At 46.1% G+C, this 27736-nt stretch overlaps 1 protein-coding gene across 1 annotated transcript in view; it reads right to left on the bottom strand.

Moving 5' to 3' along the window:
- Window positions 1-27736, bottom strand: part of ERP27 (endoplasmic reticulum protein 27) — a 42197-nt gene that overhangs the window by 5094 nt on the left and 9367 nt on the right. The window contains exons 5-7 of the mRNA XM_049792362.1: window positions 27149-27274; window positions 19957-20154; window positions 14161-14329 (exon numbers count right to left, since the gene is read on the bottom strand). Coding sequence (XP_049648319.1) covers window positions 14161-14329; window positions 19957-20154; window positions 27149-27274 — 493 coding nt within the window. The remainder of the gene's footprint in view (window positions 1-14160; window positions 14330-19956; window positions 20155-27148; window positions 27275-27736) is intronic.

The following is a 27736-nucleotide window of genomic DNA, read 5'->3' as shown; positions in this document are numbered from 1 at the left end:
CACCACCTTCTCGTCAAAAACACCTTCTGCCCACAGCCGGGAAACGAACAGCCTCAAGGAACGGAGGGAGCCAAGAGGGAGAGGAGGGAGCCAGAGCGGACACCAGGGGCTGGTGGGGGCACAGCCACAGCCAGGCTGCTTTTCTGTGCCCAGGAGCAGTGAGTGGGCAGAGGTCTGAGGACAAGCTCCAGTCTCCCTCCTTGCAGCGAGACCCCCCCCCTCTTCCACCCCCTCCTTCCCTGGCCCTGTTCTAACTAGAGCCGTGCTGCTGGCCAGGGCACCTGTTCTGCCATGGGGAGGAGGAGGACAGGCCCCTTCTCCCATCTCCTTTCGTGCTGCTTTTGCAACTCTCTGATCCCCTGCTTAATGGCAGGCTAATGTCAGATTGAAAACTCACATAACAAAGGTGTCTGCTTTTGGAGGCAGTTCTGAAACCTCCAAAAGTGACAAACCCTATGAGGCAAAGAGCTGGTTTGCACAAACCCAGGCTCCCGAGGTGTCCCCTCACTGCTCACACCAGACCCACAACAGTGCTGGACAACACATCGGACAACCCCGGACGTGTGCGTGCTGGACTGGGCTACTGGGCTTCTGGCCCTGCCTGCATCCGATCTAACAGCACACGTGCACCACGCTGGGATGCTGAACCCGTGTGAGCAGCAACCCACAGCAGCGCTTCCTCGCTCAGCAGAGATCCACGCCTGTTGCATGCTCAGCGTGGGTGCTGGCAGGTCCAGTCCTTAAGTAAGGGTAGGCACAGCCTGAGGGACTGAGCTCAGCAGAGGTGAGATGGAGAGGATGAGCAGCTGCAGAATCAGTGGCTCAGGAGGTTAAGACAGAAAACCCATCACATCTATTCACTAACAAAAGAGCTGGTGAGTATGGCTTGTCTGGTCCAGAAAAAGATCAAGTGTGGCCTGACTTACAGCCTTGGTTGCAAAATGAAAATAACAGCATAACCGTGGAGTTAAAGAACGACCAAATGATTGGGGCAGAGGTGGGATTTGCTGCACTTTTATAGGACACCTTGTCACCTTACAGCATTTTTGACCTATGTACTTTTGCCTGGTTCCCAAAGAAGAGTGAGGGGCTCCTGTCCAAGGGTGGGATCTTTAGCTCCTACAGTGCTCAACAAATCTGGGGAAAGTTCAGACCTACCTGTGGCAACAAGGTACCATGTTACGTGTGTCCTTGTACAAGGAGCTCTTGGCCCTGAGAGCCTGAGAACAGCAACCTTGAGCTGACCTCAAGGTATAGGGCGCATAGTCATGAGCCACCTTTGAAAAGCAGGGCAAACAGGAGGACATTTCTTGCCCTTTTCTACCACCCTTCAGGGACAGCTGAATATTGAGCCCTGTGACATGCTGAACCCTGAAAGAAATCAGGACCCAGATCTAGTCATCCTCATCTACCTAGATATTGGAAAAGCTTTGGCCTCAGTGCCACCTGGCAAGTTTTCAGTTAGGTTGGAGAAAATGGGCATTAAAGCCATAACTGTGAGATGGTAAGGAACCAGAAAAATGGGGCAGACACTTGAGCAATGGAAAGGAGAAATGTGGAGAAATTACTAATTGAATTTCCTGTGGGACTAGTTTTACTGAATACTTCCATTAATGACTGGCTTAAAAAGGGAATACTTGTTGAGGAAGTTTGTCGATAACAGAAAGCAAGAAACCAACATCAGTGGAAAGGAGGCCTGAGAGTTCATATGGGAGGAAGAGGATGACCTTGAAAGCTGGAGTAACGGAAACAGGGTAATATGCAAAAGTGCAAAGACAAGGGCTTCCATGAGGATTAGCAGTAAGAATCCTGCTGTAAATTAAGAGTTCATAAACTGGAAGTAAATGGGGAACAAAAGGAACAACTATGAACCAATAATCATAAAGGTCACCACAGAATACTGATTCTGAGACGTCTACTGAGAATGTGCCGGCAGAGATGGGCACCTGTTAGTGCCACTGGATAAGATATCAGTGAGATCTCAGCAAGAGTCCTCTTTATGGCCCAGGTCACCCATGTTCATGGAAGAAGAATTCCTGTAGGAAGTGGTGTAGATGAGGACTAACAAGGCGAGGTGATCTGCAGTTACCCCCAAAATGACAGACCTTTTCACCATAGCCTCTGGGATTCACCAAGCCTCTCCTTCCCTGTGTTGTCCACAAGGCTCTTCCAGCAGGACAACGGACTAGCAATTAGATTTTGTTTCTGGTACTCTTCCAGGGCCTGTTTCAGAACCCACAGCTCTCCTGTTTAGGAGAAGTCCCATTTCCAGCCTCTGTGTCTTTAGGGCCATAATCCATATCCATGTATCCCTCACCAAGTGCCCAACTCATGCCAGGAAGGCTTCAGCAGAGTCTCTGAGCACCACAGCAAGGGAATAAACACTATCAGCTCTGCGCCAGAGCAGGGTTTCCAAACCCAGGTTGCCCAGAGTATCAAGTAACTGGACTCACCGATCTGGACAGCCCTTTCCAAGCTTGCTCCTGTGTTTCAGGATGCAAGTTAGTCAATCACCACGTGGACTATGGCTTAGGAAGCAATTTCTCAACTTGATAAACAAGTGCTTTTTGGAACAACTAGTTCTACAGCACATGAGAAAACAAGAGTTTATTTTTACTTTTTCATTTAGTCCTAAGTAATACCTAGGAACTGATCCAAGAAACAAGTATAATTGAGCCACTAAGTAACAGTGTCTGAGTATCCACAATATAATTAAAGTCAACAACCTCATGGAATAAATCGTGCTGAAAACTAGCATACTGACACTAAGCTTTAGAAAGGGAGATGTTTTTTAAACACAGGAGCTAGTCAAAAGACTATGAATAAAAATAAACAGAACACATTTCAGACATTTAAAGGTCTTGATATACATATCTGAATGTGTGTTAGCTCTGGCAGCAAACTCACTCAGCTACCCGAAATTAACCCTAAAACTAGTTCAAAAGCTAGTTCAACCTGGGAAAAACAGATTTAAACACTTCAAAACTAGATTTTAAAAGTTCCAAAGATTAAAAGAAAGGGGGAGCACATAAATAGGAGAAATCTAGTTTCATAGCCATCAAACAATTTTTTTTTCAAAATAATTGAAATTATTCATTTCCATTTCAGTGGTGGGGTGGGAAGAAAAGAGTAATTTCATAATAAATAAGTGAGGGGTTTTTCCCCCATAATACTTAAACACATATCTTTGAAATCTGTTTCCACAATTCCCCTGAGAAGAATTTTGCCCCCAGCATTACAGCTTTGTGCAAAAGTAAAAGTTTCTAGTGCAAAAATATGTATTGGTTCTAACTGAAACTTCTTCTAACAAAGTGAATCTATGTGTAGTCTTAGGAGTGTTGTAGAAACCACCGTCTGAAGCTTACAGATAATGTCAGTCTCCTGTGGTGGAGGAAGGTTCCCATGCCAGCTTACAGCTATTTTCTTTCATGCTTCCTCCAGCGTTTTGGGCCAGGGTGCATTTTAGAAACTCCTCTTTCCATCCTGTGCAATGACTTCCAGTGACTTTCTCCTGCCCACAGATGCAGAGCACACCTGCACATTCAACCTGAGCGGTGTCACTGGACTCCGGGACAACTGGTTGCTCAGTATCCCAGTGCCAAGGAGCAGGACTGAAATGAAACACCATGAAAATGCCCAGATCCTTCTTCCCTGACCAAAGCCAGAGAGTGAGAGGATAATTCTTCTTCCACCTGCAGCGTCCTACAGAATTTGGGCCTGCCTCCACATTAGCCATGACCATAAGGAAAGGTTTCCAGCTGGTGAGCTGTGGGATTTGGTTGGCTGGTTGGCTGACTGATTGGTTGGTAAATTAGGGGGGGTTTTAGCCACTGTATTCTGTTGGTAGAGGCAAATGTTTAACCTATTGAAATTCAGAGATTAGTGGCCAGACACAACCTCACAGCTATGGTCTATGGAGTTGTGATCTTCGAAATTATTCCTTGTAATCCATCAGACTTCAAAATGAAGCCCAGTGTCCTGGAAAAATCACAGTCTGGGTATAAATACAGGAGCATTTGGGGTCAGCAGTACAGCTAAATGGGAACTCATTGCTCTCCATTTCTGCTTGCTGCAAAAAGTGAGCCTGGCTCAAGCCTTCGACTCCAATACTTAGCAGTCTCCATGGGATATCACTGAGTTACTTTAAAGACTGACTCTCTCTGTTTGGCCAGGACTTCCCAGAACAGCTGTGTTTCGCTGAAACAATGAAAAAAGATTACTGGTAACGGGAAGTTCTTGAGCACAGAAGACTAAAATTTCACAGAAGCCAGACCAAGTTTATTTAATTCACTGAATAAAGCAACCAAAGCATTCAGGGCTAAGGGCTAACTCTGTCGCTTCCTTTGGCTTCACCCCCACCCACCCACACATGTCCACATACACTAATCAGCCTATTTCTACTGCTATCTGGAAAGGAAGGAAGAGAGAGGATAATGTTAATATTATTTGGATGTTGAAAAAACTGGCAGAGGCTCCTGTGTAGGGATTAAATAATCCATACAAGTAAGTAGAATTGCTTGTACTTCAAGTATCCTATGAAAAACTGAGCAAGCAAAAAGTTTGAACTCTGACTATAAAACCAGAGTGTGCTTCTGGGTTATACTCTTGTGGGAAAGGGGAGCAGAAATCTCTCTTCCTTTTCCACCCCCACTGCCCTTGCTTCACCACATGAGCACAAAAATGTCCTGCCTGATTCATTCTTTGGGATCAGATGAGACTTACCCGCCTTATTTCCTGTCCAGACATGCAGAGTGATAAGAAGGCAGCTGTGGTTTCACTCTTCTCATCCATCTGGTAAATAAAAAATAACAATAGTGCCTCTTTTTTCAACAACAAACTTAGATAGCATCTGATATCCAAAATCTGCAGGTCCTTGTGAAGCCAAGATTGGACTGAAACATTTCTGTTCTGTCTTGAATGCAGGAGGCCACTGAAATATTTACAAGCATCCCTGTAGTGTTACATACGTTCCTTTGTTCTATCGCGAGTTCAGCATCTATAGTATCATAAATTTTGTCTTTAGTAAGTAAATAACTTTTTCTGTGGCACACTAAGCCCCTGGTCTTGGCCTCTCTTGTCAATATCTGATAGAGTTCAAAGGAAGCCTAAGGGTTGGGGGGAAATGCACGATAGCCAGCTAATGGTGAAATGCTGTTTTATGGCAAGAAGAAAGACATTCTTATTCCTTGAAGCACAAAATCTGATTATTCTTATCTTCCTGTGCATAACTACAAATCATATTAATGTTCCTAACATCACATGCTAGCCAAGTCATTTGGCACGATGACCTTCCTTCATAATCGATTTCACACACTAATTATATGCTCTTTGGATACATATTTATTGTTTATTTGTATTAAATTTGAAAAGTGATTATTTTTATCAAGAAATTTTGTGTTCTCATAAAGCAGGAAAGAATTTTAAAAGGAGAAGGAAAGATAAATTAGAATAATTTTTATTGTTTTTCAATTAGCTTTTCCTTCTTCCTAAAATGGCACTGGACTCCAGAAGTCCCCACTTTACCAGGGACTAATGTCTTTGTCATTAGTGGTCATAATTTCCTTTAAATTATAAAAGAAACAATAAGAATAGTATAAATGGAGAACAAAGTAGAGGTCTGGGTGTGGAAGCACTGGGAAGAAAGGCATAAGAAGGGCTACAAGAAGTGCATATATTGATGGCACCTAGATTAGCAGATCATTAAGATGTCAGCATATTGACACATGGATCCTCTGGACACCCAGACTGCGAAAAACAAAGCACAGTTTAAAACAAGATATGTCCTGAAACAAGGGACAGAGTACACCTAAGACTTAATAAAAGGAAAAATTCAAAACACTAGAGTTGATGGTGCTAAGATAAAGAACAGGATTGAGCCATAAGATACCTAGATGAGGAGACAAAACACGATGAGACCTAATGATACTCAGAGGTGGGAAAAGGTGGAGAGACAAAAGACGACAGTCACTGCCAGCTCCAGGATGTGAAAGATGCATCTAAAATTAGTATATGGAGGTCAAACTAAGAGAGACCCAGCAGACACGATGAGGCCTCCAGAGCCCATGCCTTGAATCTTCTATGTGATTGCAAGAAAACCAAATAGTATGAACAACTGCATCTTGGTGCTTGTGAATATGTGGTTATGACAGTCTCAGTCTGAGTGAGTGAAATCAGTGTGGCTTCAAATAAAGTAACCTCCCTTTCTATAGTGTCTCATATTCACCTCTGTTACTGCAATATTGCAAGTGTTTACTACAAAATGAAGTATCAAAAGGTAACATGAAGACTTTTTATGAAGCCCTCAGTATGGAAAAGCCTTCATCCAAACCCATTTCACATCATTCAGCAGCTTTGGCATTGGCCTGTGTGGTAAGAAGCTTCTTTCAGAGCTCTTTCCACTTTGGCTCATGCTCCTTTTAGCCAGACACCGGGAGGAAACCCTGGACAGATGCACAAGAGAAAGAGCAAGGCACCAGTGCTGTAGGCAATGAAGTGACATTCTTGGATTCAACATCCTCCCTCACTTGGCTTGGTCAATGTTGGTTGGGGTCTGCTGTGCTGAAACTATCTGCCCTTTTTTCTCTCCATACCTGATAAAGGATGGTGGTTTAAGACTCAATACAGGTGCCAAAAATCACATAAAATCACACTTATGACTTATAGCATATATCAGTCCTAGAAGTTGCATACAGCTTTTTCCATAGCAGGAACTTTCTTTAAAGACTCTTGCCAACACAGACACTTTTGTCCTTCCTGGGCTTTAACTGATGTTTTTTCCCCTCTGTTCTACTAACAGGATCTGCTTACAATAATTCCTGGCACCAACTGGGCTGTATTATTTGGGATTTCTCTTCTCACTGTCTCCCACCTACAGCCATGCCTGCACTGGAAAATGTTGCTGTACATTTATCAGCAAAATATACTGCATGAGTCACATATTGGGTACACAAGCATTTATAACTCTGCTGGCTGGCTAAGCTTAAGATTAATGAGGACATTGTTTAATACATTTTCCTAAAGCAGACATTGTATGAGAATTTCTGCTGTGCATATATTATTGACCAAACACCTGTAGACATCTGTAGAAGAAGCCTTCCCCCATGTTACTTGGCCAACCACCTGCCTGTCATTTCAGCTCTCTGACATAGGTGTCTGTCTTGACTGTCATTTCACCAGTGAACCTGCTGGAGAACCTAATAAATAAAATACCAATGCTACCCAATAAATAAAACATACTCACCAGCTCCCAGAAAGACCCTTGTCTATTTTGAGACCGTTTTGAGACTATTTTGAGTGTACACCTGAAATGAACATCTAACTCCAGTAAGGACTGCAGTCAGGACAGTCCTTTCACTACTGTCCCCCAGAGACCTCATTAGGTGTAAGCTCCAAGTGCTGTACAAACCCCAGAAGGGAGAGACCTCTGGGTACGTGTCTGTCCTCACCCCTCCACAGGAGAAGAGGCCTGTCTGGCAGGAGCACCTTCCTCAGCCAAGGACCCCCTTATCATCGCCTGTCGTTCCCAAGCCTGGGGCTTGGTGATGACAGATGATACACAGGCAACCCAAAGGCTCAGACATCAAGTTCACCCTCTCTTTCAGCCCCTGGAGCTCTTCTGCATTATCTGATATCTCTGGCCTCCTCTGCACTATCGCTCTAATGATACTCTCTTGCTGACCCCCAGCAACTATTGCAGGCACTAAGCCTCTCCTCTCCATTCTTGCCCCACTTGGCCAGTGGGACACACTATGGCACCAGCCCCATCTGCTTCTCCAGGCTGTCCGTCCCCTCCACCACAGATATGGCACTGCCATCTCCCACCCGCTCCAAGCCCTGCTTGGCCCTGGGGAAGAGCCTGCAGGAGGGTGCCACGGCCAGGGGAGAGTCATGGAGAGGGGCTCCAGCTGCTGGGGAGAGGGGAAGGGGGAGCACACGCAACCAAACCCAAATGACAGAGCAAAGCAGTTGCCAATAGCAGCTGCATAACCAACAAGGAAGCTGTGGTGGGTGGACCCTGCCTGGATGCCCCAGGTACCCACCAAAGCTGCTCTATCACTCCCCTCCTTGGCTGGACAGGGGAGAGAAATTATCACGAAAGGCTTGTGGGTCAAAATAAGGACAGGGGGAGATCACTCACCAATTACCATCATGGGCAAAACAGACTCGACTTGGGGAAAATTAACTTATTACCAATCAATTCAGAGTAGGATAGTGAGAAATAAAACCAGATCTTAAAACCCCTTCCCCCCCACCCCTCCCTCCTTCCCAGCTCAACTCCAGTCCCTGTTTTCTTTATCTCCTTCCCTCCAGGAGAGGCAGGACAGCCTGCTTCACCATGCTCTTCCTCATGGACTGCAGGGGAATCTCTGTTCCGGCACCTGGAGAACCTCCTCCCCTCCTTCTTCACCGACCTGGGGGTCTGTTGGAGCGGCGGAGGAATGCACATAAGTCGACCCAATATGAGTGATAGAAGTGATTCAACTTTATTTGCACAGATAGCTCATATTTATACAGTTTGCGATAATTATGCCTACTAGTCCTAATACGATTGGTACATTGCTAATGTTTATTCATTACTAAAACACACCCACTTGTGGTTGGCAGCTATGCGTGTTCAGTAACTTTCTCACGAGAACTTCTTCGAAAGTTACTTGTGAAGTTATGCCAAGGTCACACCGTCCCTGTCTTTCTCCTGATAACAGCGAGACCAGCTGTTGTTTTTCTCCCAATATCAGTAAAGCCAGCTATTTTCAGCCAAGGCCTAGTCTTGTTGCTCAAACTGACATTCTTTCACACAGAACTCTGCTCGCACAACTTTTCCACAGGCCCATGTCCTTTTTCAGCAAGTCACTTCCCAACAGGTGTCTACAGGTTGGTTCTCTCACATGTTCTCACTCATCCCTCTGGCTCCAGTTTCTGTTCCACAGCAACTTTTTCCCCTTCTTAACTATGTTATCCCAGAGGCACTACCACCGTTGCTGATGGTCTCAGCCTTGGCCAGTGGCGGGTCCGTCTTGGAGCCAGCTGGCACTGGCTCTGTTGGATGTAGGGGAAGCTTCTAGCAGCTTCTCACAGAAGCCACCCCTGTGGCCCCCCCTGCTACCAAAACCCAATCCAGAAACAAACTGCCATGCAAACCCAATACAGAAGCAAACTGAGGTCTTGATACCCTGCTGTCTCCACTTCCCATTTGGGAGTGTTTTGGGACAGATGACCTTGCCAATCCTCTCAGCCCCCTCCTTGCTGTTAGTGGGAGCCTTTGCTGCTTTTGTCAGTGACCTTGGGGAAGAGGCCTCCCCGGGAATTTGCTAAGTGGTGGTGAGGCTCGGGAGAAGCAGAGGAGGAGGGTGCTTGTCTGGAAACGGAGCCCCCTCCCACACACGCCACCCACCCATGGCACGTCTGTTTGTCACAGAGAAATTTGCAGAGACCGGTTTAATACATTAAACATAAACAAACCAGCGCCAAGCCTTTGGCTGCTCATCACAGCTAGAAATAGAAGCCAACCACTTCAGGGGCTTTGGGTTTGCATGCTTGATGGATTCCCAGCACAAGGACAGATGTTCAGCTAACCCCAGCCCAAATCAAAGTAAACACTCCTGCCTGGGCTTTCAAGAAGACAGCACAGAGGTGAGTTGGAGAACATCGGTGCCATTCAAGGCAATGGGCAAGGAACAAGGAGCAGCTCCCAAGAAGCTCATCTTGGGGAGTTGAGGGTCCCAGCAAGGACATGAGGGCATGTTATGAGCAGGATCACAGTACCCCTGGCATAACAAAGCTAATGATGTAGCTCTTGGGACTTGCTTCCTCTGCACAACACGTAGTCTTACAAAACCAATAGCACCATAATACCTTAGAGACCACTGCCCTGTCAGGTGTGTCTGAGGATTCGGAAGGGGAGACAGGACAAGCAGACACACAAACCACCTCATTTCCATAAGAAAAGCCACAGAAATAATCCTGTCCTATCATGTGAAATGCTGGTAAAGCAGTTTCTCAAGTTCTAAATATCCTGGATACAGCTATCGTTATTATTAAAAGAAAGGTTTTATTGTCCTAGGTCACAGAGCCAGACCTGCCAAGAAGGACTCCACTGAAATAGCAGTTGCCAGACTCAGAGACCAAACAGAAACCTTCAGATGAACAGGGCCGCCAGGGCAAGGCAGCTAATCCATTCCCTTGTGTTGCTAAAGTCTTGCTTCATCACCACTCTGGTGGAGGGTGCCTCGTGTGTTCTCTCTGTTCTCCCTTTGCGAGGATATTTGTTCTTTTTAAAAGGGAGTGCCTGGGGCACGTGCAATGTGGCAGGCACCTTCCCTTGGGAGCAGCAGGGTTATGCTTGGGACAGAGCTGCCTCCAGAGCATGGTGTGGGCAAAAAAAATAAAATCACAGCAAGGGTCAGAGGGCCTGTCATTCACACAGAGACAGGGAGCCAGAGGGGAGGAGGAGGGTGCAGCCCTATCCTGGAGTCTGAGAGGGGCCATGTGGGGTTGTTTGTACCCTTGAAGCTCTCCACGCTGCTGGACAGACAGAAAGGCAGAAAGAAGAGACCCAGGTTTGGGATACTGACGACAACCCTAGTGGGACAATTCTTAGGTCACCCTACTCCTGCCTGCTTCTCTGTGGGTGGATTGCATCTTTCCAGAGTGGTTTGCATCTCTGTGCAGTGGCGGTGAGTTATCAGGTCACAGGAGAGACACCAAAGACATGCTGTTTCCATGCTAGGGAACTGCAAGACAGAAGTAGTTGGAAGACCCATTAACTGTGGCAGCATCCAGCCTCCTGGATGACAGAATGGATCTGTGGAAACAAGACTGATGACCCCTTTGATATAAGCATTGCCACCTCAGTTACAGCATCAGAAACAGCCTTTCACTTGAACAATCCCTTCCTTTCTGCCACTGTCTTGCCAAGACTAAAATGAACCAAGCAGGGGCTCATTCACATTTTCCTCTCACCTGCCATAGGTATTTTTTTAATATGCAAAGGCATCTTCTTAATATCTTCTTAACAAAGTATTTTCTTTACTGCCAGAACCTCAACAGGGGAGAAAGCCTGAAAACACTGCTACAAGATGGGGTCTGAAATCCAGGATGCCCAGTGATCCGAGAGAGCACTGCAACTGCATTGGGAAAGCCACGTGGCAAGGGAGCACATTCCCCATTGCCCCGCACAAGTAAAAGGCAGTTGCTCCAGGAGGAAAGCTCTCACTGGCAAGGAGTCAGAAATGGAGAGAAAACAGTGATCCAGACCTGTTCAGCTTCAGCTGTGCCAAACTAGAACAACAAACAAGGCCGCCTTTCATTCATGGCAAAAGACTGCCATTTTGACTTAAGAAAATAGCCCTTGGGACTCACAGGGAGATGGAGGATGAAGAGAAAGCATGGCCACGTGGCTAAGGCTCAAGAGATCTGGATGCAGGAGATCTGGGTTTTCTCTCCAGGTCTGCTCACCGGCTTCCTCAACAATCTGGGGTAAGTTACTGTCTGTCTCTTCTGTTTCTCAGACAAAGAACAGAAATAATTGGCCAAGGAAAATAAAGTCTTGTTTACAATGGGAAGTCATGAAATAGCCTAGGGTCAACACCCACATTGAATTCTAAAATGCCAAAGAATACTCAGAGTACATCAGATTTATACTGAAAGTACTACAGTACCAGTTGTAAAATAAATACCAGTTAAATACCAGTTGTATTCTAAAACACAATCTTTTGGGCTGTCCTGGTTTCAGCTGTGGTAGAGTTAATTTACTTTCTAGTAGCTGACATAGTGCTATGCTTTGGGTTCAGTCTGAGAAGAATGTTGATAACACACTGATGTTTTCAGTTGTTGCTAAGTAGTGTTTAGACTAAGTCAAGGATTTTTCAGCTTCTCCTGCCCAGCCAGCAAGAAGGCCGGAGGGGCACAAGAATTTGGGAGGGGACACAGCCAGGACAGCTGCCCCAAAGTGGCCAAAGGGGTATTCCATACCATGTGGTGTCATGCCCAGTATATAAACTGGGGGGAGTTGGCCTGGGGGGGTGGATCGCTGCTCAGGGACTAACTGGGCATCGGTTGGCAAGTGATGAGCAATTGCATTGTGCATCACTTGTTTTGTATATTCCAATGCTTTTATTATTATTGTCACTTTATTGTTGTTATTATTATCGCTATTAGTTTCTTCCTCTCTGTTCTATTAAGCTGCTTTTATCTCAACCCACGAGTTTTACTTTTTTCCCCTGATTCTCTCCCCCATCCCACTGGGTGGGGGGAAGTAAGCGAGTGGCTGCATGGTGCTGTTACTGGCTGGGGTTAAACCACGACATGGGCATACAGCCTTGTATTATTCAGTGGATAAGAAAACAGATGAACAGTTTTTCTTGAGGTGTTTTTTCTATTGATTCCAGTGATTAATAGTAACAAATGAAAAAACAGGTGAACTGCAAGATCCCATCCTGCTCTCCTGATAGCTGATTAGCAGACCCAGGAACTTGGCATTTCTCTGCAGTTGCCCACACAGATCAAGGAACCAGAAGTGGACTGCACCAATGCTAACCATGTCTTCTGGTACCTATGGAAGTAATGATGTGCTCTCTCAGTCCTGTCCAAGAAAGTTACAGATTGCAATACTATCAACACCTCAGCTGCTAGATAAAAGGCAAGAAATAATGCTGGTGATATAGGCATTACACAAACTAGGTGACATGGGTGGCATAGATTTGCACAAAGCCCCAAACAAGGTGATGAAATGTCACCTCTGGCTAAGAAGAGAGGGAGGTGGGTGACATGAAGGGTATATAATACCCAGAACACAGGGATAGGGAGAAACCTGGAGTGCACACACAGCCCATGAGTTTAGGCTGGAAAGTGGATGGGTCTGGCTTTTCACCCTGCACATGGACAGGATGGGGGCGGCTCCAGGGGCTGCTGTGAGGCACAGGGGATTCAAAGGCTTGAGCCCTGGTGAGCACATGGGGAGGAGGACACAGTGCTGGTTGCAGCCGTGATACAGAAGGCAACTGCACGGCTGCCATATGTGGAGGCCTGGGGCAGGCAGGGAGACAGTTATCTATGGGCCTTTCCTCTAACCTGGAGAAATGTGCTGCTTTGCAGCTCACGGGACTAGCCTGGCTGCCTGCATTTGTAGGTATATTAGCAGAGGAGTGAGAAGTTCAAAGGGGAGAACAAGTACTTTCTTCTTCAGTGTGCATCTTGTGGCTTTGCAGGTTTTTCCACTGAGAATACTCCTCTGAAGTTTCCTTAGTAACTGAGCCAAAATGGATCAAAGAGGTACTTGATTCACAGCCCCAGAAAAAACACTACTATGTTCTCCTCTCCATCATTATCAGTTCCCTGCGGTACCCACCCAGAACCTTCCCTCACTGACCCTTGCCTGTCCCTGGCCACATCACCCCCTGGGCAAGTCCTTTCCTCCTCCCAGACCAGCCTCTGGCTCTTCCCTGCCCCTCTCTTTCACGGTCCTGCAAACCACTTCCCCGGTCACATCCTTCAGACAATATTTCCCCTCCTGTGTCAACTGCCCACCCCTTCACCAGCCTGTGGGCTGCCGTTAGTGGTACTGAGGGGAAGCCATCCTGTGCAGAGGTGCAGAGTCACTCAGCCCTGAGTCTGTCTACCTGCAAGAGAGGGTTTGCTTCTACTATTGCTGCCCAGATTTATTGATTCCTCTTCCTTCCAGATGAACAGAGGTGTCAGACAGCCGTGCTCTTCGTCCTTTTATTATAAGGAGGACATCAGTTCCTACTATGTCTTATGCTAAATCTTCACTAGCCCTCCCCCTCCTGGGAACTCCAGCGCAGCTCAGTGCTGGACTTCTGTGTGTGGGATGGGATCTGACCCGAGCACCATAAAGTTCACCCTGTGACAGCTATTCTGGTATATACCAGAGAGAATTTTTAAATTTTTATTCAAAGTTGGCAGGGCCCTGGTGCCTAGCATAGTCCCTAGAAGAAAGGCAGGAGGTTCAGTCAGGACTTCAGCCGGAGAACAAGCCAGGCAGCCTCGCTGCACTGGTGGCTGTCCTGCTCCTCTGCACACATAAGGCACCAGGGCTTCAAGCCCTGGGAGGCGTTCTCTTCCCTTCGTGCTGGCAGCCAGAGGCCTCTCAGCATCTCCCAGGTACCCCTGCGAGCAGGAACAATCCTGACCAGACAGACTCACATGCAGAGGCCAGGGGCCGGCTCCTCTTCTCCAGTGCGAATGCCGTTCTGGTCCTTCTCCTGCTGGGCAGACTCCCTGTGGCTTGGCCAGACCCAGCGCTCTGTGTGCAGGGGACTGAAGCAACAAAGCTGAGGCACAGAGATGTCCGTACTGAAAGTCTCGGTTCAACCTGCAGCAGATAAGGGCTAGTTCTGAGGTCTAATTCCCTTGCATCCATTCCATCCTTGCATTCAGACTTTGGTTTGGGTCCACACTACACAAAAGCGAAGAAACAAATTCTGTGCTCAAGGACAGAAGTGAGCAGAGATGGCAACCGCAACAGTTCATACACCACACATACCATGTTGAACTCCCCCTTCCCCAAACAGCCTTGCCCAATCTGATATTCAGTATAATTTACACAAAAGTGGCACTGCATCAGCTGCTAGAAAAGAGGGAATAAAAGCAGCAGAGAGCTGAGCCTTGCCCTGTAGACCTCAGGACAGAAGAGCAGCAACTCTCAGCACCAACTCATCCCTCGGGTCTCTTGCTGCCCGGTGGCATTCCTATCCCACAGTCAGACTCCTGAGGGATGTGTGTACCCAGAAGAGGTGCTGATGAAAGCTGAACACTGCATGAGGAAACACCCTGCCAACCAGTAGGAAATGCTGCTGTAACATAAAACTCTGCATCCCCAGGGCACTTGCAAGTACCAAAGAGAAGTGCCCAAGAGAGCTGAATGGTGCCATTAGGACCTGGCAGTTGGTTTCTGCCCCAGTAGGGTATGCGGGGAGCACTCCTGGGCCCCAGCCCTCACCTCTGAGGAACATTTACTTATTTTATGCCACACATAGCGGTTGAGGGGGGAACACAAAAATGTTAGTCCCCTTGTTGAACCTCCAGGTCTTTGTAATATTCTGCTTCTGGAGGCGTTCAAATCCTTTCTCTCCAAGGATGAATGCATCTTCCACAGTGCAACCCAATTCCCTGTTCCCTGGGGTAAAGGACAGCAGCTCTCGCACGCCTCTGCAGCCTCGCTTTGCTGTCAGGCAGGCTCAGCTGCTATCTTAGCTATTTTGAATGTCCCTTGAGTTCAGGCACTGCTGCAGAGCAGGGGCTCTCACACCACAGTATCTATCTCCACAGTACTGAGAGGAAAGGGAACCCCCTCATCCTGCCTTCTGCCAGCTCGCATCCAGCACCTCCTCCCCTCAAAAACAAGTCCAGCCTCCCTGGCCAGCTCCAAATGTTTGGGCCAAATACATCACAAATTCAAGTCAGAGATAACACAACGGGGGACAAAACCCAAACTAAAGCAATGGACAAGATCGCCTCTCCATGAGATTCTGCCTGTGATTCCTACCTCGGATGCTCCATCGCAGTGACTAAGCCCACCAAAGCTGCATTGCAGAAGCCTTTGAGCACAGGGATTAATTAAGGCAGATCCCCTGGTTCCCTGGTTCCACAGCCAGCGCTGCCTGTGCCCAGGGCATCCTCAGTGCAGCACTCTGGGGCTGGCCATGCTGTGCAAGCCCTGGAGAGAACTGCAGAGCAGCTGGAGGAGGAGGAGGCTTTTCCTGTGGCTGCATTGCGGCTCCCAAGGTTGTTGGTTAGGTGCAGAGTTCTAGAAGGTGCAGAGGGAATTAAACTCCCCAGTGTACATAATGAAGCTCCTGAAAAGCTGTCCCTATAATTAGCTGTGTACACAGCGAACACAGCCACTGGGGAACATTGCTTTTGCTCCCAGGCTTGTTTGCAGAACCAGAGCTTCATTCATGTCCTGTTTTGTTTCCCTCCAGCACTGAGGAAGAGTCACGTCGCTGTGCCCAATTCCTGCAGCTGTTGTGTCCGCACAGGGCCAAGGCACAAACCTCAGACACCCATGCAGCAGGCCAGTTCCCCCCACACTGTTTTGTCTGGACCACAGAGGTGTGTGACACTGGAAACGTCTACGACGCCAAGGCTCCTCACAGGTCTTCCCACTTTACCTTACTGCAGAGAAAGCAGTACAACCCTTCCTAGGGAGGAATGAGCTATAGCCATAAAAAGCAGCAATTTTCCCACTGAGGGAAAGCAAGTGGGGCTCTTGCTAGGAGATACAGCCCTGCATGTTCCAGGACTGGTATAAAACCAGGAGTTCAAAACCATTACACACTGCTGACATGGGGATGTTGGAAAGCAGGTGTGAGTTTGCTCTGCTGGGGTTCTGTGTCAAGTGTGAGGCAAGCCATCTCTGATCCTCAAAGCTGTAGTGTGTGACAGAGTCTGGGATGAGGGGCTGAGCCCTGTGCTCACACCTTCACACAGGCATAGGGTCAGAGACAACTGATCCTCCCACCACCATGCCCCTCGCACAGGGCACACACAGGCCTGGCAAGCCTCGTGCATTGCACATGGAACTCCAACACCAAAGACGAGGCTTCATTCCCGCTCTTCCAGTCCAGCACTGCAACCTCTGCCCACACCCAGGGGCTGAGCCAGCAGCCAAAAGCAGTGAGACACTCTGATACCTTAGACCCTTCCTCCCTCATTGGGGCTCAGCCTCCCGCTCCCAGCATCTTTCCTGTACTTCTACAGCCCTTCTTCAATGCACAAAAGCCACAAGAGTATCCAGCAGGATTCAGGCATATATACTGCCACTAGACACACGCTCATCCACAAGGTCATCTGGTGCAGACAGTTCTCTTCCCTGGCCCTACCAATGGTGAGGGCATGCGTTGCTCTGCCCACCACCACCATCTCCTGGGTGAGCTCACCAAGCAGGAGAGACGCTGCCGCGCAGCCACGTGATGCTAGCAGGAAAGGTCCCCCATGCCAAGGAGTGCCACCAAGAAGCAGTCTTCACTTGCAGCTCCAGGACTAGCATGTAAATCCAATGCACCAAACACAGTGGCAGGTATGCGACCCACTCTGAACAGTCTCATGCTTCAGAGAAAAAGACACTTAAGAGATCTGCAGTGGTAGCTCACTCCAGCTGTTATGTGAACACTGCACCCATGGGCCAAACCATATGGCTTTGTAGGCTCCAGCTGATGATGGCAATATCTCCACTTCTGGGACTACATGCTAGTGGCAGAATGTCACTGTGAAACGGCTGCTCAGAAGACAGGACACCTGAGTACAACAGTTTTATGGGCTAAGGGCAGGTGCCTCCACTTTTACCAGCCTCAAGAAAGAAACATGCAGCATGTAATGCCCCAAACCCACCTCTCCCTTGACATCTTCAGTGTTATTATCTAGCTGCATCCAGAAGCAATACTACAGGTTCTCATAAGGCCATATACAAACCAGAAGTTAGGGAGCACTCAGCTGTGACAAGGGGAGAACTGCCTCTCTTTCCTCTCTCTCTTTTCCTGCTCTTTTCTGAACTCCTCATTTAGGAAACAATTCTTGGCTATTGCATTGACCATGGAGCTTCTGAGACCCTCTATTGCCTACCACCCTGCCTCTTAGGGGAGAGGTCCCTGTGCACAGAGACAGTTTCCCAGCCTTGCCAACACAAGGCACAATCCTGAATACTGTTTTGGTCATACCACTCTTCCTTGGAAATGTGCAGCAATTTCGATGCCCCATACCGACTGTTACAGCATTGGGCTTGCTTTAGGTAAGCAGAGGAGAAGGAAGGGTAGAGCACTAAAGGAGGTAAGTCCAGCTGCATGGCAGACAGAGCGTTAGAGAGAGGAAAGACATCAGCTTGATCCACATGGAAAAGGCAAGAGCTAATGCAGGGTTGGTACCTGCCTCTCTATTGTACTGAGAACCCCCCTGCCGTGGCCCTCATCATGGTGGCTGGCAGTTACTTTGCATCCCTTCCAGTTCCTGACTTCTCCCTCCGTGGTGGGGATCTGCGTTTGCCTCATTCGCAAGAACAACTTCTTTTTACTTCCAGTTCTTCACCTTGGGCTAATCTCTGAGAAAGGGCTGAGGTCTCTCAGCTCTGCACCTCATAGGCTCCCTCTCCCAAGCCAAGTCTCTCAAGCCCTGAGAGGCAATGAAGTCACTGTTTGACAGAAGCATCCATACTTCATGCCAAAGGATGCTGAGCCAAGTATGAGGCAAGCCTATTGCATGCATGTAGTACAGCAGAACGGGGATGGCTCATACACCTTGCCTGCAAAGTCTCCCTCCCCCATATGCCAGCACTGGGACCTCTGAGGGATGTCTGAGGTCAATACACAGACATTAGCCTTTTCCTCTAATGCAATGTGGAGATATCCGCTATCTCGCAATGCAACTTTCTACTGCCCTTCTGCCACAGCTCCCATTCCTCTTAGCCTCAATCTGCATCTTAGGCTCATTTGTTTTTGCTGCACCAGCTCAGACCTGCTGTACCCAGTGCTATTGTGACCCCAAACCTTCATAGAAATCTCTCAACCTGGTGGAAATATGTCTTGATGATGGGTCCAGTTCCAAGGGGAATGATCCTTAGCAACCAATCTGACTGGTTAGGCATTGCAAGCCTGGTTAAATTCAGAGAAAGGAGATTTTTGAGCTTGCTTACTCAGAAATATACACGCTTTGTCCTTAAGTGAAAGACATGAGTAGTGGGAAATCACATATTTGCATAAAAATTCAGGCTATTCACTTTCTGCTTTATTTAGTAAAATAAATGGAAAAGTTCATGTGACGTCAAGCAACCAATCTGTTCATAGTGTCAGGAGAGGCTGACAGTGGATCCCAGCATGGCACCAAAAGCAAAGAGAATGAAGGAAACAGATCTCTGGGAACTACAAGCTTTACCTCTAATATTGCCATTTTGCTATATCACCCTTTGCTCCAACAGAGGCAGCATGGAAGGACACAGTGTAGGGCAATACCAGAGCTCCTGGAGTACTGAAAAAAGAGAGCCAGCAAATGAGAAGGGAGAAGAGATTCCTAGAGAGGACAGACAGCATATACATACAAAGCATGGAGATGGGAATCGGTGACTGACTTGGCCCCTTAATCTTACTATCCCAGGAATTCCTGAGCTGCGGGGCTCAGTGAACTCTTCATACACCAGAAACAGATGACTCTGGGCAGAGTCATCCTGTCGTCTGACAAAGAATCAGAGCTCCTCATTGAGGGTCTTCTCTTCAGGTTCATCTTCTTTCTAAAACACATTAGAGGCATGAAATCAGTTTTGATGTTGCTCGGTTTCTTAGCATAGTGATAAAAGGAAACAAACCAACTTAAATGCCTCCCTCTGCTGTCTGTGCCACTGCTCTGCCAATCCCATTTCAATTGCACAACACAGGCTCCTGACACACAAAGCCTCTGTGCTATAGGAAGATGAGCTTTGACAAAGAGAGTACTCTTAACACTGAATGAACAGGGAGGTTAAATTGTCCTTCTCCCAGCAGAGACCTCTGGTAGAGTCCTGACTGTATATTAGTCTGTATACTCTGTTCTGTGGCCTTCTTGATAGATTTCCTGCCTATCCATGCCACTGTCTCTCTGATCCTATCCTAAGGGCCGCCAGCCACCACCCCCATTCTCAGTGTCCAAAAGCACCCTTCACTCTGTCTCCCCAGCTGCTGTTTCCAGAACACAGACGCTTTGCTGAGACCTTCATACAGTTGCAGAGGCCAGTGAAGTCTTCTTGCTATAGACTAGAAGGTAGAGGTCAATGAAGAAACAGGCTTTGCAAAGATCTCTGCTCTGCTCTAGATCTAATGCTTTTCTGATATTCAGGTGCACATGAAAATAAAAGAGGAGGTGGCAGGAGTGGGGGGTTGTTCAAGGAACTGAAGTCGTTTCTTTCAAGAGCCTTGTGAGCAACAGCATCATCCTACAAGATCCCAGCTTCCTGTAGACTGTACAGGAGACTCCCTTTACCTTCTGCATTCTTTGTAAGAAACGATTACAGAAGTCCTGTACACGCTCAACAGAGACTTCATCCAGAGTCAACACATCCTGCTTCTCATCTGGTGTGTTGAATATAGCCAGAGCTGGCAGCTGGGACTTCTTCAGTTTGAAGAATGACACTGTTTGTTCATTGCTCTTCAAATTGCTGTCTACCAGGATAAAAAGAATCTGTGATGGAAATAGGAAAGGAAACGTGAGCAAAACAGAGACTGAGAGAAAGAACAGATCCCCGGACAGTGATCATAGGAAGATTAACAGTGATATTTTTATAAAGAGGTAGACTCTCTTAGAACAACAATTTCCTCTGCTACTAACTCCTCATGCAGTGCATTTTTCTGTATTTTATCAAGTCCAGACTTAGACTACCAAACAAAATGTTTTCTTTCACCTTCTTTAACAATATATCTCCAGTATGGCAGGAAAGCAGTCTCCATTTCTACTCTCTTAATAGATGAGGAAATAAGATGTCTTTTATCTTAGCGGCACATGTAAAAGAAGCTGACTTCTCTATTTGCATGTTATTTGGATAAGATGCTTACATCCATGCAAGACCCAGAGTGGCAGAGTAAAAAGGTGTTTTGCTGTGTGGAGAATCAAACTCAACTGCAAGAATGTGGGAGTGAAGTATAGGGCAGAGGGAGCCTGCAAGGATAAGAACATGAGAATACCAAACACAAAGGACATATTTAAGTGAGCTGTAGTGAATAGAAATGAAGATGCAATCATTTCAGAAACGGGAGTCGTTGGCAAGACACTCATGTCCATACAGCCCAGCTCAGCGGAGGGTTGTTCAGACCTGGGGAGAGAAGCCCAACAATGAATAACCCAGGATGAGAATGACCTACAGTTTTCTGGGCTCCCAAATAGTCTTAAAGAGCAAGATCAAGATATGGATTAGGATTCTGCTGGGATGATTCAATAGTATGGATTTATCAGAATTGGTGACCAACTCCATGATTTTAAGAGTAAAGTTCAACTGAGATCTTACAGGTGCAGTAGGAATTGGTACAAATTTAAAATTTTGGAATCTGAAAGAATATCAATAAAATATACAGCTCAAAAATCTTTGTTAAATTATCTGTTAATACTAAACACAAACATTACGTATAAATTTTATAAAAGAAAGTAAATACAGCAACTGATTAAATGCAATCTCTTGGCAGATGACATCCAAGACAATGAAACAAACATCCAGCTAACATGCGTCATTTTGTCTTCTCTTTATCCTGTGCAGTCTACTGGGCCTAGCATATTCAAGGTACCTATAGACATGGATATGGCTTAACTTACACAAGGAAAAAAGAGAATTTAAAAAAGAAAAATAATGCAATGTGAAGATGATGTGCCCAGTTCCCAGGCTGTGACTCATGTTTTTCTTTCTTTTCAATCAGGAACACTCAACTTTTTTCTTCTCTAAAAATAAACTTGGTAAATCTCACATTCTTTACTTTATTAAATTTATGTTCTATAAAAAACCAAATACATCTGGAAATTTTCCTAGGCAACAGCGTATGAGAAGGAGGGATAGTTAGGTTAGTGTAAGGTTTAACTGCAATACAGAAGCAGGAACGACGTTTTCAATGGATATGTGATATTTACCACTTGCAATCTCTTCCAAAAGTCAACTCTGTATCAAGGGCAACAAGCTAGTGAGCACACAGGTTGCGGGGAACTTCTCCCAGAGTGCTAAATTCATCCTTTCGCAGGATAAAACACGAAGCTAGAGAAGGGTTACAAATCTAAGGGTCAGAGGTCTAAGGACCTGATCTAACAGGCTTTCAGCTGTAGCAGCAATACTTATGTTTTAGGGCTCTCCTTCCAACTGGCAAGCTGGAAACAGAGGCTGGTGTTGGAGGGAAGCACTTTCAGAGGGTTGGTACAGGAAATAGTATCACATTTTCACCAGTTCATTCACCAGCTTTTGTTTTTCTCTGTGAAAAATCCACTAGACAACAACAATATTTTAATCAAATGTTAAACAAGAAGTTAATAAAAAAAAAATTTAGAATATCTAGGTTGTTAAATGCTGTCACTTTCTATACAAAATCTCCTCCACCTTTAAAACAGATGAATAGCATTTTAAAATGGTAATATAAATAAATGTTAGTCAACATTCTTCACTTTATCAAGCTTCCAGCCTCTGTTAAAAATCCCAAAACTAAAAAGCTGTACATAAGAATAGAAAGGTTGGGGTATAGAACTCCAAACACCTTTTTCCTTACTGAAGAGAGCAAAAACACACAAACAACTGGCCCCTCAGCTAGAAAGGCTGAGATATCATTATTCACAGTTCCTGACTTGGATCTCTCTAATGACTCACATTTGGCTCACAGAGTTATAGGGTGCCAAAGCACAGCAAAAGTTTCCTTTCCCTCTTATATTCCAAAAAATACAGGAGAGACAGCAATTGTGTTTGTCCACTATTGCTCGAAAGAAGACACCTTAATGCCTATCATATGCATTTTAGAATGACACATCCCTGGTAGGTGCTGTGATGTGGGATGAATCCTCCTTCAGCAAAAGGACAGGCCACGCACCCTACACTGGACATGCTCCAGGAGTCCTGCCAAGGCCCGTGTGGCCTCAAAGTCACACCTGCAAGGCAGTCTGTAAGGTCTGTTGGTACCGAGGCCACAAGCACTGGAAGCCTGCTCCCCTCAGCAGCTGGAAACCAAGCAGGTTTCTCAATGGGGACACTTCCACGAAAGATGCCGCCTGGTGGAAATGGCATTCCTCCAAAATGAGGAATTTATTTTGTTCAAAGATTCCCAGCCAGACCTAATCATAAAGAATGAAAGCAGTGACCATGGTAAATTATACTGACCATGAGACAAGATTCACCTTGCTTAACTTCTGCCATCTAGATCTTAGTCTTGTCTCGGCCAGCTGTCTAGGTAACCTCTACAATAAACAGTGACAGGAACTTCATCCCACCTATTTTAGAAGGGAAGGAAGGACATGCCTGTCCTTCTCCACCAGTGCTGAAAAGAGCCTAAAGCCTTTGCTCAGATAACTTACCAAAGCTATAATTCACCAAAACAAATCCCACTTATGATGCCAACTCTCACATCACTGCTAGAAACCAAGTAGTTCCATCCCAAACAGAAAGTTCGTTTTCTATTTCATACTATCCTGTACAATAGCTGTTTTTTTCTTTCTGAAACCACTTCCATGAAATTGTTTCATTTTGTAGCCATCTTCTTGCCTGGGTTCAGAGGTCTGCTGCTACAGGCAGTGAAGGATCTCCTGTATGGATGAGGAACTCCTGACACAAATTCTCCCCTCCACACTTGGTATTATCTGTGCATTGCCACCTGCAATAAGGTCTCTTTCAGAAAACTTTGTACACTGGTGCTGTCTTGGTGTCTTGACAACTTGATTCCTAGCCCAGTGCTTTTAGAACATTGAGTTCCTGGTAAATACTAAGATATGGAATGATGTTACTGCCCAAGGAATTAAAGTTAACTGAAAATAGTACTGCAACAGTAGAAAACAATTTGATGTTGCTTAGTTTTTCCTCTAACAAAGACAAACAGGAAGGATGATCAAGCCTCATATCCAGTGTTTGACTTTGAACTTCACGGAGCTGCAACTTTCATTCTTGGAGGAGATTTTAGAAGCAAAAAGATCAAATTCTGAAGTTTGAGTAATTTCATACATAGCTTACATAGTACATCAAAGCAAAATGAAAACATCAATCATGAATTAAAAAAAAGCAAGCTATAAAAGCAACCTTACTGCAGATGTCTGTTAAGTGACATAGACAATCCATATTTACAGCTTCCCCTATTTATGGCTAAAAGAGGCATCTCTAAAGATTATCTCTCTCAGTTCTGGAGCCATCAATGCCTGACAAGAAAAATAAAAAGTCTATGAATGACTCTCTGCAAGAGAAAGGGCACTGTCCTTTCGTTTCCATGGAAGAACACCTGAAGGACTCTCAGGAGTTTCTGAGAACCCAATTCTGAATGGGCATACATATAAAGTAAAAGGGACTTTGCAAACATCTCTACCCAGATAATTCTGACATTGTAAACCAGTTATATCAGTTGCAGCAAAAGCTGCTTTTGTTATTCCCAACATCACCTTATTGAAACTTTTGCAAACACCCATGTTGTACACCAGCTGTAACTGTCATGTTATATTCTGACACCGTGGAAAGAAAACTGAAGATGCTTATGCTAGTTTGGCTCAGCAATGCAAATCCTGACATTTCATTTTCAGTAGAAAGCCTGGACTCTTGGCAGTACTTTCTCAAATAAGCACATATTTGATTGCAGTGGGATCCTTCCAAGAAGGCTGGTGGATTCGGTCCTGCAGCTGCAGTGCTCTGAGCTCTGCCTGTTCACTGTCACCCACCCACAATTGTTTCTCAAAGTCTGCTACAAAAGTACCATATTTCTTCTTATTCTTGTCAGCTCTTGCTGGCTTAGCATCACCTAACATTTGCACTTTCCTTTCCAGCATTTTATAGCCCCCAGCTTCCACGACAAAGTCTAGAGGAATCTAGACTGCCTTCAGACACTCACTGCTGCTCAGGGTGCAGTTCCGGCTGTTTTCAAATAACAGTCCTCACCATACAGCCTCAGGGATCCTCCAGCTGAAACTCTCAGCTTCCTCTAAGGCAAAAATGAAAAGATCATAAACCAGAGATGAAGAGACCATAACCCAGGAGCTGGCAGGTGAATCACTTCCTCATGATCCATTAATGGTTGAACTCAATGATCTTAAGGGTCTCTTCCAACCTCAGTGATTCTATGATTCTACGATTGTCTTCATTCTTTGGGGTCAGCCACTCAGCAGCAGCAGTTCCTCTTCATCACTCCATCAATCCAAGCAACAAGTTTCTCTTCTCCCTTCAGCTGGCAATGACAATGACAAGGACTCCTCCTTCCCTCAGAGCGCAGCAGAGATGGGTGAAAGGATCGGTACCCCTTCTCCTGCTTGGGAACCCTCTCGAGGCTCTGTTTGTCTTCTGCACTAGCTTGTAGAGAAGTTGCAACACACGCCACATCTCCCCACTCTGTTCTGGCACTCTGCAATCACTGTACAGTGCTGCTGGATGCTGTGGTACATGTTCACAGGGAGCCTGAACACCTCTCCACTGCACAGCAATGATTCCTTGCTCAAACCAGTGACAGCACTAATCCCACAGCACAAACAAGCCTTTCACCACCAGCCACAGGCTATGAATTATTCGCTGGTAATCCTGAATAAAATTCAAGTCAAGAATCTTGCATTTATTCACAGACAATCTGCAAACCGCGAAAAGGCAAAATCTACTCAATACTTTACTTGTTTTGAAGTAAACCTGAGTTAACTTGGTAGTCCTGACAACAGGTAATTCTACTTAGGGAAATTAGCCAGCAGAGATTTCCATGGTATTGTGCAGTAGCTGCTTCTGATACTGAAACTAATTCATGTCTTTCTACATGACAGAGCAATGGAGACAAACCTAAGTGGGCATACTGCTCTGCTTACTCCTTAGTATCCAGATCTAAGACCCAAACAGCAGGATCCTAGCTCTCTCTTATTTCATTGCAAGAGGGCAATTCAAACCACAATTTACTCCTCCAAGTGCCACTCCTTTGGGAAAAACAACTTATTAGACTCTAAGACCCTTCATCAACATGTCCTGCAGTACCACTGCAGTCAGGTGGAAATAATTAGTCAAATCCCCACATCTTTAATCTCTGTATTTTATTCTGGCAAACTTCTTCTAGACTGATTGGGTGAGAAACTTGCCTGTATGAATTAAAAAAAAAAAATTAGATTTGGCTTGCTGGCAATTCATAAGTTATCTGGACTTCAGTACAACATTTTACCCAATGTTTTGTGAAGTATTCCTAGGAAAATCATTCACATTTGCTCAGATCTGGGCATGTCACATGAAGAGAAAACTGCCTGCAGTCACATCAGCAAAGGATAGTGATGCTAAACAGCAATGCACTGTGTTAGAAGAATTAGCTGCCTGGAGAGAGACTGGTATCAGACTCTGCTGCTTATGAACAACAGGGATAATGGTGTCGTTACAGCACACACCTCACATGAGACGGTGGGAATTTTTCAGGTAAATAAGTTCTCTTTTATCACTATGTATTCATTGAAGCAAAACACTTCTGGAGAGACCTTTTGACTTTGATGGCTGGTTTCTGCCTGGTGTCTTGCCGATGGGTGGGACAGATGGCAAGGTCCAAAGTAGTCCTGCCATTAACAAACATCAGGACTTCTGAGGGTGCACAGTTCTGAGACGGCCCCTCCATTTGAAGATGAGGATATACTTGATTAATTTAATCTGACCCGTCAGTACCACAAACAGATGCATGCCGATGTTCATGTTCTTAAATCCCAACTCCTTCCAGCTCCACTCTTCTCCCAGGAAGATCTCTTCCACTGCCTCTCAGCTTAGCCTTCTCTGCCGCTGTGATCCTCTGCTCCCTCCCATCTGCTGTTCTCCCTTGCCCCAAATGCCTTCCTGTTGCTCCCAATCCTCCTCTGCTTGCCAGTTCCTTCCTCTGTTCCCTGGACACACATTCCCCTGTAATCCAGCTGCTGGCAGAGAATCAGCCATTAGAAGATTTACTGTCTGGGGAGCTCTGCCCACAGAGGGGTGGGAACCAGGCGGAATTTCTCTGAAAGACCCCATCTATCCCATCACGTTAGTGTGGGAAATGCGACAAACCCATTTGCAACTCCTTTAAAATCGCTATTTCCCCAGGATCCAACCAGAAGGCTAAGGGTTAAGAAGCACGGCAACATTAATTGCTGTCTAGTCACTTATATAATGCTCCTTGGCATCTTGCAGGCTGTACATACAACATCACCTCTCACACCAGTGGAATGCAACCATCACCAGCTGTTTGTCTTCTCCCAGTGCAAGGGAACAAAAGTGGACCAGAGGCAAGGAAGTACATAACGTCCCACTGAGGGAGTACAGGAGTAGGATACAGAGGATATTTTCCCCACAAAGATGCAAAATGGCAAAAGGTGAACAGATCCAACCCCTCCACTTAATTACCCAGCTAATCCTCTTTTCCTGCCACTTGGCCTTTGCTCCCCTAATGCACAGAGAAGGAGATTATGCCCTCCCCATCCACAGAAGCAATCACTGTTCTCCCTTTTTTCTCCCTAACGGCTCCCTTTCCTCTCTGTTTGGACTTACCTTACCCTTGAAGAGCTCCGCTGCCGCCCGATATCTACGCATTCGCTCGGGGTGCCTTGGGGACATCTTGTCTGTGATCAGGAGGAGGTGAAGCTGGAGTGAACTCTGCATCACACCTATTGCTGTCTGCAAAACACACACAGACAAGGAGATTGAGAACATTCAATCTGCATTGGATGCACTGCCAGAGGGAATCAATCCTCAAGTCTCAGCTAAGATTTCTTTGCAAATCAGCCTTGCAAGCGGGACAGCTTTCTTTAAAGGAGGAGAGATCCAATCTGGGCTCTTTGTGGAAGCGCTTAACCTCCTGGCTTTGCTTATTCCTGACATGAGGGTCTGAAGACCGCAAGGGTTCATCCCCGGCCTCAGGATAGTCAGTGAGGACTGCCCGGATACAGCAAGCTGAAGTCTAGAGGGGCAAGGAAGTGAAGAGGAAAGTCCAGCGAACACTGAACATCAGGGTGCCCTGAATCACTGAGGTCCAGCACTTGGCTGAAATGGGAGCAAGAAAGTGGGAAGGATTTGTGGTGTCAGGGTTGGTGTCTCCCCTTATTTCCTTTCTTTAGGGTTAAGCTGTGCACAGGATGG

This window comes from Accipiter gentilis, chromosome 34 (assembly GCF_929443795.1).
Source record: "Accipiter gentilis chromosome 34, bAccGen1.1, whole genome shotgun sequence".
NCBI classification, from domain to species: Eukaryota; Metazoa; Chordata; class Aves; order Accipitriformes; family Accipitridae; genus Astur; species Astur gentilis.
The sequence above is the reverse complement of the archived record's forward strand: the minus strand, read 5'-3'. Positions and strand labels throughout refer to the sequence as shown.